Genomic DNA, 14,793 nt, shown 5'->3' with positions numbered 1-14,793 from the left:
CATCCCTCACACTGGATTGTCCGCCCACTTTGGCATGATTGCATGCTGACGTATTTCACAACTGCACATAAGTGACATGTACCTGGATCAGCACCAGGCTTCACAGACGGCACCACAGCACTTTTGCGGGGGCTCACAGGCAGGTCTCTTACCTACCATACCAGCCGTAAGGTGGGGTGGTTTTGTATAGTTGCAGGGGTAGGGCTTCCTTGGAAAAGGGCAGAAGTGGCTTCAGGCAAGGGAAGAGGCTGCACAGTGAGAGTTGTAGTGAGGAAGGGGGGTATCCCAGTGTTTGTGTGGAGCCCAAGTTGATCTGTGCAAGTGGCCTCAAGATGGTGAGGGCTGAGGAGGCAGTCTCCTGGGCAGATGAGGCCAGATGGAGATAAGAGAGTGTGTGTGAAAGAATGAGTGGTGATGTTCCTTGAGCTGTCAGTGAGTGAGATACCAGTGAATGTGTGATAGGCTTGAGTGTGTGAGTTTAGATTGATGAGATCGTTGCGTTACCGTGACAGCACGGATGAGGTTATTCAGCCTCTATCTGCACTGGATGGCCAACCTTTTCTGTGCAGTTGGCATTGGCACTGACCACCTCTGCCATCGCCTAACAAGCCAAAGCGGTAATATTGCTTCCCCTCCTGCTGCCAGAGCGGAGGTAGAGGACATCACGGCGGGCCTCCACGATGTTCAAAATGCACTCAAGGGACACATCACTAAACTTGGGAGCTGCGGCCTCCCTTGCCTTTCGGGGCCATGTCTTCTTTGTAGCGGTCCTGGGCTGGAAGCGCTGAGAGGTGTGAGCGTGGCTGTACTTTAAAGATTGGAATCTTTTCTAACTCCGGCATTGAAGTCTCAGAGAAGAATAAGTGTGCCCTCCTTCAGAACCGCAAAAAGAATTTGGTCAATCTTGGTATAGAAATCTTCCTTGGTTTTGTAGTTGACATCCAGGGCAGGATTTTCCCCCGGTCGGGGGGGAAGTTGAAGTGCAGACACACAAGAGGCGTGCCTCCGATTGGGGATCCATTTTATGTGGGCTGGCCAATTAAGGCCCGCTCACTGACCAGGAAAATCCTGTCCCCAGAGTCGGGGCATCTGCACTGACCATGGTGGCTCATGGAAGTACTATGTGCAGGGGGTGCGGGGGGGAATCCCTAAACCCGAGAGTGTGCTCTTTCGCGCATGTGCACATAAGAGCACACTCATCTCCCTGAGGCTAAGTGCTACCTCAGGGAGATCAGCTCTACAATAAAAAAAATTAAAAATAGAAAACAAAAATCCCTGACACGTCCCCTCATGTGACACAGTCATATGAGTTGGGACACGTCCATAACTTTTTTAAAAACTTTAATTAAATTTTTTAAAACCTGCATGAAACCTCATCCCACTCGTGGATGAGGTTTCATGCTTTTCCTGAAGCCCGCCAGGCTTCTTGGCTGGCCCGTCAACCTTAAGGTTGGACGAGCAGGTCCATTAATTACTTCAGTGACTCTGTCAATGACCTCAATTGGCATTGAAGGTCGGCGGGCGCACAGCTGATTTTGCTGCACCCCCGCCTACTGGAAAATTTAAATGGGGCGCGGTGACGTCGGGAGTTCTGCCCAACATCACCATGCATCATTTTACGTGTCGGCAAGCGGGCCCCGCCTCCCCGCTCACCAACCGGGAAAATCCTGTCCAGAGTTGGAGCATATGCACTGACCATGGTGGCGAATTGGTTCCTCGCCAGTTTGAGATGATGAATCATAAGGCGCTCATTTCTTCCGAGAGGGAATCATGAAACAAGAATCAAGTTAATTCTTGATGCCAAATCCAACTCCATGAACTCTGCATTTTTCTCCTGATTTCCCTTTCCAGGAGAAAGTATAGCCACCTTGGAGCTCCTTGAGCAGCCCCTCTCCAGCTTGCTGGTACTCGCTCAGCGCAGTGATGTCAATGTTACATCAGTGGAGTTCTCAGGCTACAAACACAATGCAACGCTCTGGGTGTTTACTCATGAAGATTAGGGGCAGATTTTTCTGCCTGTCAGGCGGGCCGGTTGGGAGCGGGCGCGGAGCTGATCGCCTCCCGCGATCGGCTGCGCACTGTCACTTTATGTGGGTGTGCCAATAAAGGCCCAACCAGCGTGACGTGCAACCAGTAGCGCTCAGCGCTACCTGTGCGGGTGGGGGTAGGAGGGAGAGTCGGGGCCTGCGCTCTTTCGCGAGATTAAGTTCATATTGCAAGTTTTAAATAAAGGTTAAAATTATTTGGACGTCCCCACATGTGACAGTGTAACATGAGCTGGGACATGTTTATGAATTGGGGAGAAATATTTATTTATTTAATAAAGCCTTCAGGAAACCTCATCCCGCTCGTGGATGAGCTTTCCTGAAAAATGTGAAGGCCGCTTGGGCTCTTCGCTTGCCCACAACCTTAAGGTTGGACAGGCAGCATTGATAATTACTTTAATTGGTTTTTTAATGGCCTTAACAGGCCTTTGACAGTTCGGCAGCGCGATGCACGCCAGATGTCAGCACGCGTCATTTTGCGCATCGGCGTGCTGGGCCCACCCCCGCACCCTGACATGAAAATTCTGGCCTAGGAGTACCCCCTCTTGGAAATGTCCTTTTCCTATTTTGGGTTCTCTTCTCCTGTAGCCAAAGTAGAAATGAAAAGCTCCAACTGTCAAGGTGATCCGCAGTAATAGTCTCTTTTTAAACAAACTTGTGTATTCTCAACTGCAAAACCATGATGACTGCTTCTGCAGGCCTTTAATTCCAGCAGCAACATTTCCTGCTAACAGTCAACTTCACAATCATAGGTCACTTTCCCATGTTTACATCATTCAAATGATGTTAACCATTAAGATACACTTGGAATCAGTGTATTAAGGGTCAGGCTATTCTCACATTTGCCCAGTTTTGATCCTGATATTTGATCAGAATACCAGGCCATTGAATCAGTTTTTTGTTTGCAATTTCAGTTCTCTGTCTGCCCACTAGATGGGGTCTTTAACCATGGAAACAAATTACAATTTTGTGACTTTCATATTTTCTGCTCCCCTTCCCACAGAGTGATGGAGACATTATCAACTTATAGTCTTTGATCTTGCACGAGTCATCTGTAGCAGGAAAGAAAGAAAGATGGAAACATGCAACAATTAAAGAAGGGAAATAAAAATGTGAAAGGATGACAAAATTATGTTAATAAGAATGAACTGAAAATCTAAATGATGCACGGTGGCGTTGGGACACATGCTCGACGTCACCGCACATCATTTTATGCCTCGGCGAGCGGGGGCAGGGCCCACTTGCCAAGCCAAAGATTCTGCCCCATAAGTTTGTTCGTTTAAACTTAGCTTTTCAGAGGGCATTCAATAAGATGCAACACAAGAGATTGTAACTCAAGAATAGGCCTCATGGGTTTGTGGGTATGAAAGTAGCATGGATTGTAGATTGGTTAGCAGATAGTAAAGACAATATAAAGGTCACTTTTGGGATGATAGGCAGCAGAGTGTCACAAGGATCAGTGCTTGAGCCTCAGCTTTTTATAATCTAAATCAATGACTTGAGAGGATCGAATGTAATGTTTGCAACTTTGTTGAAGATACAAAGCAAGATTGGAATTTAAGCTTTGAAGAGGATGCAGAAAGGGCTCTAAAGAGATATAGATCAGGTAAGTGAGTGGGCAGCAAGGTAGAGTATAAAGTGGGAAGTGTGAAATCATCCACTTTGGTGGGAAGACTAGGAAAACAGAATTGTCTTTAAAAGCCGATAGGCAGGTAAATGTTGTCCAGAGGGTGTTCTTGTTTATAGATGACTGAATGTTAACATGGAGCTACAGGCGGGATGAGGTTTCATGCGGGGTTTTAAAATTTTTAATAAAGTTATTGTGTTAATTATGAACATGTCCCATCTCATGTGACATTGTCACATGAGGGGGACACATCAGGGAATTTTTTTTTTCTATTTTTAATATTTTTAAAAGTGTAAGTGATCTCCCTGAGGCAGCAGTTAGCCTCAGGGAGATGTGCACTCTTTCATGCACGTGTGCGAAAGAGCGCACACTCGCTTTTGGGGAATCCCCCGCCCGCACAGGAAGCGCATAGCGCTTCCCACCGGGCATCACGCTGGGTGAGCCTTAATTGGCCTGCCCATGTAAAATGGCGGCGGGACTCGCTTCTCTGTTGGGGATCGGCTCCCCGCCCACTGGAGATTGGGTCGGGCCCGACAGGCAGAAAGTTCTGCCCAGTATGTCAGCTGTTTTTGCAAATGAATTGGAGTGAAAGAGTAAGGAAGTGCCTACATTTATACAGAGCTTTGTGTGACCACATCTTGAATACTTTGTACAGTTTTGGGACACAAAATAAGGCTCTGGTAGTTTTGGCACTGTAGGTGATAATTTGTTAGAAGAATGGTATCTGCACTGCTTCCGCCCACTTCCAGTGATGTGTGCGCAGAACACCATCTTGATGATGATGTTGGCACAGGTGTTACATACATGCCCTAGAAATATGCAGAATAGGTAGATTGTGTGTCAGCCCATTTCTAATGCTGATTTGAAGGACAATTCCCCATTTTCAACCTCACAGCAATCGTTAATACCTCTTAAACATTGTCATGCTCGTACAATATGATGAATGAACTATAAAAATGCACTTGTGAAGTATAAACCTGAAATGGACATTTTCCTGTAAAACAAAATGGAGTTGAGATGCCAGGTGACCTTCTTTCCTGCTAATGTACATGGAACTGCAAGAACCTTGAGCTATTCTTCATGTCTGGACAAATCTTGACAAAGTCATTAAAATTCAAATGAATTTTTTGAACTTTTCTTTGGAAAGTCATTGAAATGCATCCTTCCTGTGGTTCATGACTGCACTTCTTCAGCTAATTAAAAAGGCTGATTTCATAATGCTGCTGTAGACTCACGCTCCAAACTTGAAATCTAGAAAACGGGTGCGAAAAGCTGTATTTTATCAACATGATACGTGGATGAGTGATAACCTGGACTCCATTGTTTGACAATAGCTTAAGAATCAGAAACTGTTTATTAGAACAATGGAATGAGATGCCCTGGTCACATGACAGAAACTAGGGGCAGGATTTTATGCGTCGGCGAGTGGGGACGGGGCCCACTCGCCGACGCATAAAATGACGCACGGTGATGTTGGGGGGAACTCTCGATGTCACCGCGCCCCGTTTAAATTTTCAGGAGAGCGGGGGCGCAGCAAAATCAGCTGCATCACCGCTGAACTGTCAATGGCCAATTGAGGCCATTGATAGAGGCAATTAAGTAATTAAAGGACCTGCCTGTCCAACCTTAAGGTTGGCGGGCAGGCCAGGAACCCCAGCGCAGGATGAGGTTTCATGTAGCTTTTAAAAAATATTTATAAAATTTGTGTGAAAATTATAGACATGTCCCAACTCATGTGACATTGTTACATGAAGGGACATGTTAGGAAAATTTTATTTTTATATTTTTGATATTTACAGCCGATCTCCCTGAGGCAGCACTTAGCCTCAGGGAGATGAGTGCGATCTTTCGTGCACATGCACAAAAAAGCGCACTCTCGATTTTGGGATTCCCTCCCCTGCCCGCACAGGGAGCGCAAAGCACTTCTGTCCGCCCACGTAAAATGGCACCACACCCCTGATCAGGGCCACTGATCGGAAGCACGCCAATGTGCACCCTCCATTCAACTGCCTCCCCCCCCCCCCCCCCCGCCATGAGGGGAAAATTCAGCCCTAGGTTTCTGATAAGGTGTTTTAATTAGGCATATTTGGTTCAGACAGTGACAGAACCATCTATATCAGTGAAGGGAAAAGAGCATGCCAAAGAAACACCAGTAGGCAGAGACTTTGGATGGTCTATTTGAGAAACTGTACCAGAGCTTCACCATTGCATTATGACTGGAGTGGAATAAGAGAAATCTGTTAATGCAAACATTAATCAGCAGCAAATCCACCCTCCTAAACATCCAGAGCTTTTCTTCAGTAGACAAAAAAAAATTACAGGCCTGCATCATTTCAAGCCTTCAATCCCGGGGAAAAGCAAGGGTAACCGAGAACTCTTGAAATTCTAAGACTTAAGTACATGCTACTTTTGTAATCACAAACTTTTCCTGAGTGTATGTGTATCTCTGAGTGTGTGTGTGGGTGTAGTTGCCTATATTCGGGTTTGAACAATAAATATTTTCTTTTAAAACTTATGAAAAACCTGACAGTTTGTTAAATTCTATCACGGGATGTGGGCATCTCTGGCTAGGCCAACATTTATTATCCATCCCTAATTGCCCTTGAGAAGGTGATGGTGAGCCACCTTCTGGAACCACTGCAGTCCCTGTTGTGTAGGTACACTCATAGTGCTGGTAGGAAGGGAGTTCCAGGATTTTGACCCAGTAACAGTGAAAGAATGGCAATACAGTTCCAAGTCAGGATGGTGTATGGCTTGGAGAGGAATTTGCAGCTGGTGGCGTTCCCATGCATTTGCTGCCCTTGTCCTTCTTGGTGGTAGAGATTTCAGGTTTGGCAGGTGCTGTCAAAGAAGCCTTGGTGAGGTGCATTTTGCAGATGGCACACATTGCTGCCGCTACGTCAGTGGTGGAGGGAGTGAATGAATGTTGATGGGATGCCAATCAAGCAGACAGCCGAGGTTTTTGAGTGTTGTTGGAGCTGCATTCATCCAGGCAGAGTATTCCATCACACTCCTGACTTGTGCTTTGCAAATGGTGGGTAGTATTACGACCGGAATAGGAGTGCTTAGTTGGTCTAGTCCACCTACTATTACTGCAAATTAAATTTGGGCTGCTCAACCTGTATGAAGATATGAATATAAAAGTCCACCATGATTACTGTGTTATCCTTATTACATGCATTTCTAATTTCCTGAATTATGCTCTGCCCTGTACCACAACTACTGTTAGGAGGCTTATAAGCAACTCCCATCAATGTTTTCTGCCCCCTGCTGTTTCTGAGTTCCACCCAACTGATTCTACTTCTTGATTTTCTGAGCTAAGATCATTTCTCTCTATCTTTGTCCTACCATTATCAGGGCATATCCTGAAATAATTGGTTCCCAACCTTGGTCATGTCACAATGCTGGCTATTGGATCAAACCGGTCTGTGCTATTAATTCATCTAATTTGTTCTGAATGCTTCACTCATTCAGATAAAGTGCCTTTTTGACTTTTTTCTAATTTTCCTTGATGTCACTTTAGGCACTCTTGCCCTATCACCTTTGTTACTTTCACTGCCCTGTCCTGACCCACTCTGCTTATTTTTACTTAAAACATTGCTTTGCTCTAGAGCTTTGACATTTCCTTTGCATCCTCCATAAGCAGATCGCCAAGGGCTGGATGGTGAACCTCAGGAAGAGGAAGAAGTAGAGGAGGGGAAGGAAGTGGGGAGGCAGCCAACACACCCACTTTCCAGACGAGCTGTTTGTGAGCGCATCAGTTGACTGCAGCTCCCATGAATAAAACCCCAGACCCCCATTGTTTAACAGTTTCAGGCCTTACCATCCCTCTATTGGACCATCACAGCAGCTTGGTCACAATCTTGAAAGTAAAAGTAACTAATTTTACTCAATGAACCATCCAAAACTCCATACAGTACTCAACTAATCATCCTTGTACTTCCCCATAGTGCAGGCCTTGCAGCTTTCTTTGCCTAGCCTAGTGCTTCTACACAGTGCGATCCCAGTGGCTGCTATGGCTAATGATTAGCAGCTGACTTTCAGTGGGGGAGGTTGCAGATAAACATAGGGGTTAGATTGCCAATCTTAGGCTGCACCATCTCGGCGTGGGCAGCAGCAGTCTGGGCTGGCTGGCTATCGGGCAACATCAGAAGTACTGGTGGACTGGCAGTGGTGGTAGATGAATGCTATCATCCTGAGAGAAGGCAATAGATTGATACATGGAGGCACAGCGATTCCCCGCCCCCCACCTCCCCATCCAGCTGTGTCTCAGCTAGTAATCTGTTGGAGGACAGATTGCTGGACTGTTGTGAGAACCTTCATGCCCCCTTGAGCATTGATATCCAGAACCATGGTGGTAGCAATCTGGGCTTGCTTGACAACAAACTGTGATTTTGTGACCTCAGTCTGAGTTTCCACTGCAGCAATGAGATGTTGAGTGGCTTCTGGCTGTGCTGCCATGGGACCTGAGACATTGGCCATCAGACGCTGCATGATGGTTGGGTCCACAGGTGTGCCCATGGAGTTGGCCACCACTGATGGGCAAGAAGTTATGGGTATTACATCCTCATGAAATCCCATGCCTAGTTGGAGCAGGATTCTTCCATGCTCCTTGACAGTGACAGCAGGCTCTCTAGCAAGCCTGCCAATGCATCAGACAGTTCTAAGTGCATGCCCATCATCCTTTTACTGTAATCTGACCCATCAAGGTCTCATCTGAGTCTGTTGCAGCAGAACACGTGCAATTTCACCCTTGGAAAAATATCCTTTCCCTCAGCCCTGATGGCAGTCTACCTATGCCTGGTGATTCACCTCATGCAAATCTGCCCTCTCTACTGCATGCACAGAGGCAGTATCTGAGCTGGTGGCTTTTTTTTATTCATTCACGGGATGTGGGCTTTGCTGGCTGGGCCAGCATTTATTGCCCATCCCTAGTTGCTCTTGAGAAGGTGGCGGTGAGCTGCCTTCTTGAACTGCTGCAGTCCATGTGGCGCAGGTACACCCACAGTTAGGAAGGGAGTTCCAGGATTTTGACCCAGTGACAGTGAAGGAACGGCGATATATTTCCAAGTTAGGATGTTGAGTGGCTTGGACAGGAACTTCCAGGTGGTGGTGTTTCCATCTATCTGCCGCCCTTGTCCTTCTAGATAGTAGTAGTTGTGGTTTTGGAAGTTGTTGTCGAAGGAGCCTTGCTGAACTCCTGCAGTGCATCTTGTAGATGGTACACACTGCTGCTACTATGCATCGGTGGTGGAGGGAGTGAATGTTTATGAATGCGGTGCTAATCAAGCGAGCTGCTTTGTCCTGGACAATGTCAAGCTTCTTGAATGTTGTGGGAGCTGCACTCTTCCAGGCAAATGAGGAGTATTCCATCATACCCCTGACTTGTGCCTTGTAGATGGTGGACAGGCTTTGGGGAGTCAGGAGGTGAGTTACTCTTCACACAATTCCTAGCCTCTGAATGACAAATTGAGTGACAATCTTTCTTTCTCCTCAGTCTTTTCTGAGTTCTTAGATATGTCATCTGTTTTACGCATTGTCCAAATGATACTCATTTGACATTACCCCTGAATAACTTTAGAGGCATAAAAACTCAGGAGCAATCGCTGTACTATTAGTTCCTCCTTTTTACTGTTACGCTGCACATGGAATTCCTGCACTTGGGAATGGACAAAGTGCATGCATCCTTATGAATACAAAGGACTCCATTATGATGCCTCCTCCCAGGGGTCGCATTGCAGGATTGTATTCTGGAAACTGCTTTGCAATAATGTCAAGGTTGCTATATAAAGGTGCTCTTAGTTATATTGTGCCTTTAATACAGGGTTAACAAACAATGTGAGCATTGTAATTTTTTGCCCTCACTTTTAGTATCTTTCAAAAAAGCTGATGGCAAATTATGCCCTGAAGGTATAGTAATTGAGACTGCTGTAAATTGGTACCAGAGGAAGTTATAATGAGCAGCAATAAAATTAAGAAAACATAATCTGCAGAACATAAGATGTTCAAGGAATAAAATTATCAGTTCAGTTGCAATGCATTGGGAATCAGCATTAGGATGGATGTAATGGCCTTAGAGAGGATTAATGAAGATGTTCAAAATCATGAAAGGTTTTGATAGAGTAAATAAGGAAAAGCTTTTTCAAGTGGCAGAAGGGTCCATAACCAGACAACACAGATTTAAGGTGATTGGCAAAAGAACCAGAAGCTGGATGTTATGATTTGGAATACATTTCCAAAAATGATGGTGGAAGCAGAATCAATAATAACTTTAAAAAGGAAATTGGATAAATACGTGATAAGAAAAGATTTTGCAAAGCTTTGTTGAAAAAGGCAGGGCATTGGGACTGATTGAATAGCTCTTTCAAATAGATGGCACAGGCATGATGGGCCAAATGGCCTCCTCCTGTGTTTTATAGTCCTATGATTTTATATGGCCTTTTAAATGTACTGAAAATAATAGCATGTAAATGCTCAGTGATGCTCCCTTGTCCATCATTTTAATGGAGATGTCAAAGCACTTAAATAGCAGACAAATGATTTCCATTTGAAAGTTAATCCCTCATATTTGCACAGCATAATTTCAAGATCAATGTACTTTCCTATTGGTCAGAAAATTATTCAGTCCTTCAGAACGAACATTAGGGTGAAGTCTATTGGAACATCTTAGCATTTTGCTGAGTTTTCAGACTGAGAGTAAGAAATTACCATAGCTATTTTGTCACATTAAACTGTTTAGTTATGGGCAAATTTTTAATTTGCTTTGCAGAAGATTGTACTTTGTAGCAGTATCATTGAGTATTGTAAGCATCGCAAATGTAGAATAAGATACAACTAAAACATTAATTATAAACTATGGTTCCTGTGCCTTCTTAGGCCTTCAAGACCTCCTCCTAACATGAATGACACAATGTTCTCCCATTCAGTAATAACCTCAGGAAGCCCCAGCCCGAACAAGAGGTAAGTCAGTCTGTTCTATGCATCTTTGAAAGGTAACAATAAAGTAAAAACTTTACCTTTTATGTAAGGGACATGGTGTTCATTTCTCTTTGTAATAAGTATGGGTCATCAATTCTGTTTGTAGTAAGCATATTTCAGTTGATTAAAATCTAATTAAAATAATTGTGCAAATGGTGCATTAGCAATAAGTAGTATAAAATGCTAATCAGCTTACTAGCTTGGATTGAGGATTTTTGATAAACAGTAATGAAAATGCTAGCAAAATTTGCACAACAATATATTGTTGTAAAATAACTTATTAGCAAAAGAATTACATTTGCAGGTTCTAAATTCACACAAAAATTGTGTTTGAATGTGTTCATATAAACCTTATTTTGAATTTGACTTAATGCTTCAGCACTCCAAAGGGGCTTGGACGTGTGGTTTATTATCATAAATTAATTTAACATTATGAAACAATTTAACATTTTTAATTTTATAAGTAGACTTCACTGAAGAAATTTCTATAGTTTTTTCATTGAAACTGAGTTTTACAGTGAACACCTTTCAATTGAACATGAGAATTTACAGATAGAATTCGTTGCAACTTTTCCTTGTTAATCATCAAAGTTGTTAAATTCGCTTAACATTTTTGCAATAAAATTTCAAACCTCTATCTTGACTTTGATGTGTCATACACATTTCCACTACTGAGAAAGTAAATAAGTTCACCTACTTCCAGTGCTGTCCTAGTGCTAAATGTGTTCTCTCTGTTAATAGGTGCCTTTTTTAAAAAAATTTCTCTCTTCCTGCTATCCTATCTTGAAAATCAATTTAACGCATGAGCTGGATTTTACACTCCCCTGCTGGTGGGTTTGAAGGCTAGGGGTGGGGAGGAGGTCATGTAAAATCCAGCAGGTCATATTCTGCCGCCTACCCACCCGACCCTAAACTGCCTGAAATTTCACATAGGTTGGGGAGGTATGGGAGGCCCATCCACCCTTGGGACTTTTGAGGACCTTAAGTGGCCAATAAATTGCCACTTGAGGGCCTCATCCCACCCCCACTCGTATTTTACTCACAGCTGGGGGTGGGCTGGTGTTAGGCATGGGGGAGTAGTGGTGGGGGGGGGGGCGGTGGTGGTGTAACCAAATTTGCAGGTCCACTGGACCCATTAGAGACACCACCCCTCCCGCAAGGTTATCCTTCCCTTAACCCTCCCCCAGCCTAATGAACCCAGCCCCCAACCCCTCAACCCATCACTGAGATACCCAAACCTGGATTTACCTGAACTCCTTAGTGTGGTGGGACTGCCTATAATCCCAGCAGAGGCCACTGCCTCTAGCTGGTGCTGCTGGATCTACAGAGCTGCCAGCCAAACGATTGGCCAGCAGCTCTATAAGGCAGGACTTCCTCCTGAAAAAGGGGAGGATGTGCTGCCTTCTAGCAATCAGCACTGCTCCCAGAGTTAAATTGTGATGGGGCAGCCATCAGGATCATGTGTGGGCTGCCCCCGACCTTTTAGCCTAGGGGGCATGGACTGCAGCACTGCATAAAATCCAGCGCCACATGTAAGATTAGGAATTCACAGTGAAAAATCATGGACATAAATACACGCAGCTTAAGATAGCTAGAAGTTTTGGAAACAGGAAAAGCCTATTAGTTCCATTCACCTTTGAGATGGTCTCAGCCTGCCCACACATCTGACTTTTTGCCATATTTCTTAATCCTTTCTCTTAACACAAGTCGACTTATTTTCATTTATTCATTCACGGGATGTGGGCATCACTGGCAAGGCCAGCATTTGTTGCCTCGTGATAATTGCTTTGGAGAAGGTCGAGGAGAGCTACTTTCTTGAGCTGCTGCAGTCCATGGTGAAGATACTTTCACTGTGCTGTTACAGAGAGAGTTCCAAGATTTTGACCGTGCAGTGGTTAGGAACAATGATATATTTCCAAGTCAGGCTAGTGTGTAACTTGGATGGAAACTTGGTATTCCTGTGCACCTGCTGCCATTGCCCATCTAAGTGATAGAGGTTACAGGTTTGGGCTGTACTCTTGAAGAAACCTTAGAGAACTGCTGCACGACACAGTGTACCACTGGTGGAGGGATTGAATGTTTAAGATGATGAATGGGATGTCAATCAAATAGGTTGCTTCTTGTGTGAGGGTACAGACTGCTTCAGTATCTGAGGAATTGCAAATGGTCCTAAACACTGTGAAATCATCAGTGAACATTTTCACTTCTGGCCTTATGATGGAGGGAAGGTCATTGATGACAGAGCTGAAGATGGATGGGCCTAGTATGCTGCCTTAAGGATCTCCTGAAGCAATGTCCTGGGGTTGAGATGAGTGGCTTCCAACAACCACAACCATCTTCCTTTGTGATAGATATAGTTACACTTATGAAGTTTATAAGATTTTTATATTTTGGGACTGTGCCTTTAATTTAAGATAAAATGAAGGGGTTTTATGACCTATTCTGAAGTCTACCTGACAGCAAGCCTGTGTGATTTAATTATTAGAGATTAAAGGGGGCCCAGATTGTTTTACTGGGAAGAAGGTGCAAGGTGTTTACACCTGGAGATAATGGCAGCAGCCTATATTCTAACAGTGGGTAGACTGTGAGTTTCTAAAGTCCCAGAAAAGTGTTGAGAATGTCAGGCTATAAACAGTTGTGCTTTAAACTGTACATTTACTTCCAATATAAAAGAGCATTTGGGTCTCAAGGATAGCTAATCGTGTTTCTATCTAGATAAAAAGCCCATGTGATATACATTGCCTTGGAGATGGGCTTTGAGAGAGGAAGGGTCCAAGATATCCCTGAAAACTTACAAATAAGGTTAGTCTACCGGGAGAAGGAGAGCGGCTACAGGCAGTAAGATGCTGTGTTTCACCACGCAGGAATGTGGATGGAAGTTCGCACTCAGATCGAAAAGACTGAAGTCATAAGAGTTAAAATGAGGCTGGAAGATTCGCTTAGCTTGCACGAGAGGAAGAATCTCCAGGGGGAAAAAAACCTCAGTGTGAAAGACCATTCTGAAATTAAAAGTTCCCAGGCTGAGAATGGAAAAGTACAGAAGTAAACCCTCAGGAGCTAAGAATTACTTTGGATTGGTTCCACGAGAGTTGAATGTTTGCTTAAAGGATAAAGTAAAGTATATCCATAAAGTGTTTCTTTGGTTGTGCTAAAAGAAAATGGCGAATGTTCTGTACTGTGGTTTAAAGTGTAAGTTACCTACAAAGATAGTGTTTAGTCAATGGTGCTTTTAGTCATTTGTTACAGTAAAAGTTTTAGAACATGAAATCTTGTTGTGTCATCCTTTCAGCTGTTAATTGGAAGTTTGAATTTATTTTTAAAAGTTATTGGTCTTGATGGAGATCATAACAATATGACTCCAACCAGTGGAGATTTTCCCACCGACCTCCACTGACTTCAATCATGTTAGAGATCCTTTGTGCCACAATTGGTCAAATTAGGCCTTGAGGTCAAGGGCAGTTACTCTCACCTTACCTCACCTCTGGAATGCAGCACTTTTGAACATGTTTGGACCATGGCTGTAATGAGGTCTGGTGCGAAGTGACCTCAACAGAACCCAGACTTGACATTGATGAGTAGGTTACTGGTGAGTGTCACTTGATAGCACTATCCAAGACTCTTTCCATCACTTTTCTGAAGATTTAGAGTATGTTATTGGGGCAGTATTGGCCAGATTGGATTTGCCTTGCTTTTTCTGGGCAGGAAATTTTCCTCTTTGTCAGGTAAATGCTATTGATGTAGCAGTACTGGAACAGCTTGGCTAGAGGTGCAGCCAGATCTGGAACACAATTCTTCAACACTTCAGCTGGTTATTTATTGGGGTCCATGACCTTTTTGCTGTATCCAATGTACTCAGCTGTTTCTTAATATCAAAGTGGAATGAATCAAATTGGCTTGGGAGAAGGCTGAATTGGATAATCCACTCACCACGTACAGCCACATATGGTTGCAAATTCTTCAGCCTTGTCTTTTGCACTTGTGCTGGGCTCCATCATAGTTGAGGGTGGGGATGTTCATGGAGATCCTTCCTTCTGTTAGTTGTTCAATTGTCCACCATTCATGACCAGTTATGGCAGAACTGCAGAATTTTGATCTGATCCATTACTTGTGGAATTGCTTGCATCCACCTGCAGCATGCTGCTT

The 14,793-nt window shown here is 44.0% G+C and overlaps 1 protein-coding gene across 27 annotated transcripts in view; it reads left to right on the top strand.

Moving 5' to 3' along the window:
- dtna (dystrobrevin, alpha) overlaps window positions 1–14,793 on the top strand; it is a 444,909-nt gene that overhangs the window by 314,553 nt on the left and 115,563 nt on the right. For 22 of the 27 annotated variants that reach the window (XM_041189637.1, XM_041189635.1, XM_041189657.1 and 19 more), the window contains one exon: window positions 10,549–10,632. The exons of 1 other annotated variant lie outside the window; for it this stretch is intronic. In XM_041189637.1, coding sequence (XP_041045571.1) covers window positions 10,549–10,632 — 84 coding nt within the window. Of the gene's footprint in view, window positions 1–10,548; window positions 10,633–13,365; window positions 13,472–13,514; window positions 13,918–14,793 lie in introns of those variants that run through there. 4 more of the 27 variants (XM_041189648.1, XM_041189647.1, XM_041189649.1 and 1 more) reach the window with 3 other exon arrangements.

Source organism: Carcharodon carcharias, chromosome 6 (assembly GCF_017639515.1).
Source record: "Carcharodon carcharias isolate sCarCar2 chromosome 6, sCarCar2.pri, whole genome shotgun sequence".
NCBI lineage: Eukaryota > Metazoa > Chordata > Chondrichthyes > Lamniformes > Lamnidae > Carcharodon > Carcharodon carcharias.
The sequence above is the reverse complement of the archived record's forward strand: the minus strand, read 5'-3'. Positions and strand labels throughout refer to the sequence as shown.